The sequence below is a fragment of the Cryptomeria japonica genome, chromosome 6 (assembly GCF_030272615.1).
Source record: "Cryptomeria japonica chromosome 6, Sugi_1.0, whole genome shotgun sequence".
Lineage (NCBI taxonomy): Eukaryota > Viridiplantae > Streptophyta > Pinopsida > Cupressales > Cupressaceae > Cryptomeria > Cryptomeria japonica.
The window spans coordinates 560814436-560817008 of record NC_081410.1 but is presented as its reverse complement, the minus strand read 5'-3'; the positions used below and the strand labels follow the sequence as shown (position 1 = coordinate 560817008).

General features: G+C 31.1%; 1 protein-coding gene across 1 annotated transcript; it reads right to left on the bottom strand.

The window, feature by feature from the left end:
- Positions 1–769: 769 nt before the first annotated feature.
- LOC131079439 (thioredoxin-like protein CXXS1) lies at positions 770–2330 on the bottom strand. Its single transcript, XM_058017396.2, has 3 exons — positions 2212–2330; positions 1347–1469; positions 770–1165 (listed from the first exon to the last, which is right to left on the bottom strand). Exons 1-3 carry the CDS (start codon positions 2308–2310, stop codon positions 1004–1006), a joined length of 384 nt encoding a protein of 127 aa, XP_057873379.2. The 5' UTR covers positions 2311–2330; the 3' UTR covers positions 770–1003.
- Between the last annotated feature and the right edge of the window lie 243 nt (positions 2331–2573).

The following is a 2573-nucleotide window of genomic DNA, read 5'->3' as shown; positions in this document are numbered from 1 at the left end:
ATATAAATTTCATCATCACAATTATATTTATTTAATTGTCACCCAAATTACTTGTCCTAGAAATTTTACTTATTATTTAATTAAAAAATATTAAATGTTTAAATAAAAGTACTATATTCTATTTAAAAACAATCAAATTTATTTTAATACAGGAAAAACACACCTTAACAACTATTTGGGTCTTAAAGTCAAGAACGTGCTTTATCCACTTCTAGACATGTTAATAAAAGATTGGATTTTGTTGAAATTATTGGAGATAATTAATTCATATAATTAATAATAAATCTGTAAAATGCTATCCATAAAAAACCACATAAATCTTTAAAAAAATTATAATTTATATAATTATTATAAAAAATCTATAAAAAGCTATCCATAAAAAATATTAAAAATCTCTATAAAATTTGAGATTTATCTATATACAATATTAGATCTTGAATGGTTTCTAATTGTGATTACATAATTTTTTTCATCAAATTCATAATTTGTTAAGTTATATTATACAAATTTATAATATTTATATTATTTAAATAAAATTGATTTAACTATATACATTTGATATCATGAGACCCAATGAGCTTGAATCTTGGATCTAGATGGGAAGAACCCAAAACCTTGGCACAACCTTACCTTTGAGCTATAGACCAAAGCTGTATTCATCTTTAGAAAAACGAAAATTGATTTATTATGTAATGTTTTTCCATTAAATTCCTTAAAATATTTTTACCATTTATTAAAACATCAATTAAAAGATCATCAAAATAAAGCTATTCAATTATAACACCATATTTAGTACATCCTGTTCAATTAGAACACCATATTTTTCTCATCCATTTTGTAAATACATAATCTTTTGAATTCACCATATTTACTTACAGTTCATTTCTTTCCAACTTTATTTAAACTGAAGTCATAATTACAACTTACTTACAAAGATCAGAAAACAATATAACAAAACAGCATATATACTTTAGTGCTGGTACACATCAGCAGGAAGATAAATTTAGCAGGCATGAGAATGGCGACGGGCAGTTTGTGCAAAAAGAAGCACCCTTCTAAATAGCTCTTCTGTGTTGGCTCCCACTATTTTGTCCACCACCTGATTTTCTTCCCTGATAAACAAAAAGGTGGGCATAGCCTTCACATTCAATTTCTCTGCAACATTCTGCAAATAACACAAAAATATAGAAATATAAAAGTCGACCGATTTAAAAAACACATTCTAAGCGTTGATTCTTTTGACTTTACAGTTACGTATTAAATAAGATTCATCTATTAATATGATTTAAGATAAACCACAATGTTAACCAAAAAGCTCTACCATGCACTAGACTATAAAGATATACCTTGGCATCATCCATGTCAACTGAGAGAAACAGAATGTCTGGGTACTTGAGTGCCAGATCTTCAAAGAAACCTGCCATGAACTTGGAGGGCACACACCAGTCTGCTGTGAAATGGGCTACCATCTGCAACCATGAAAATCCATAAGTAGCAGTATGATTCCTCTATAACAATTGAAAATCAAAGACATCATTGATATATGGAAAGCTAAAGAAAGTCTGATGATTGAGATCCTCCTCCTTTCTAGTTATCTAAAATGAAGATCCTCTTCCTCTCTCTACTATTGTTTTAGTCATCTAATGATAACAAGCCTCTCTCTTCCTCTCTTTACTGTTGTTTTAGTCATCTAACGATTTGTCTGATGATCAAAATCCTCTTCCTCTCCGTACTATTGTTTTATTCATCTAACGATTTGTCTGATGAAGCTTCTCTCCTCCTCTCTCTACTGTTGTTTTAGTCATCTAACGATTTGTCTGATGATCAAGATCTGTACTATTGTTTTATTCATCTAACGATTTGTCTGATGAAGCCTCTCTCCTCCTCTCTCTACTCTTGTTTTAGCCATCTAACAATTCGTCTGATGATCAAGATCTTCCTCCTCTCTCTACTATTGTTTTAATCATCTAACGATTTGTCTGATGAACAAGCCTCTCTCCCCCTCTTTCTAATGTTGTTTTAGCCATCTAACGATAATGATTTGTCTGATGATCAAGATCCTCCTCTTTCTACTATTGTTTTCGCCATCTGATGACTCTTTATAAACTATCAAGATGTGAATATAAATGATAATTTAAACACTTATTCATAACAAGCGATAACAAGCGATGATAAAGTATAAAAAAAATTAGGGATAGATTTTATAGAGACCGGGCATGGTTGGATCTGGGCTTGGGCCATTATTTGCTCCCATGATTTGACTGAATCGACCACCAAGACCCTTGAACTCTTCACCTGTTTGCTTTCCATAGTTTGAAGCAAATCAATCAATCAATCAATCCGGATTTAATATTTGTAGTGCAATTATGCAGTGGTTATAGAATTATGGATGAGTGTGATATAGATTTTGTTTTGTTCATTTGTGGCCTGTGGATTTGGTGAAACTGGAGAGATTTCAGATCATACTGACTCATGTTTATCCAAATCCACATGGGACGGCTTGCAGTACGAATCAGTTTTAGATACGTGGGTTTTTCCAATATGCTATACGTTGCACCTTCTATTCTGAAAGC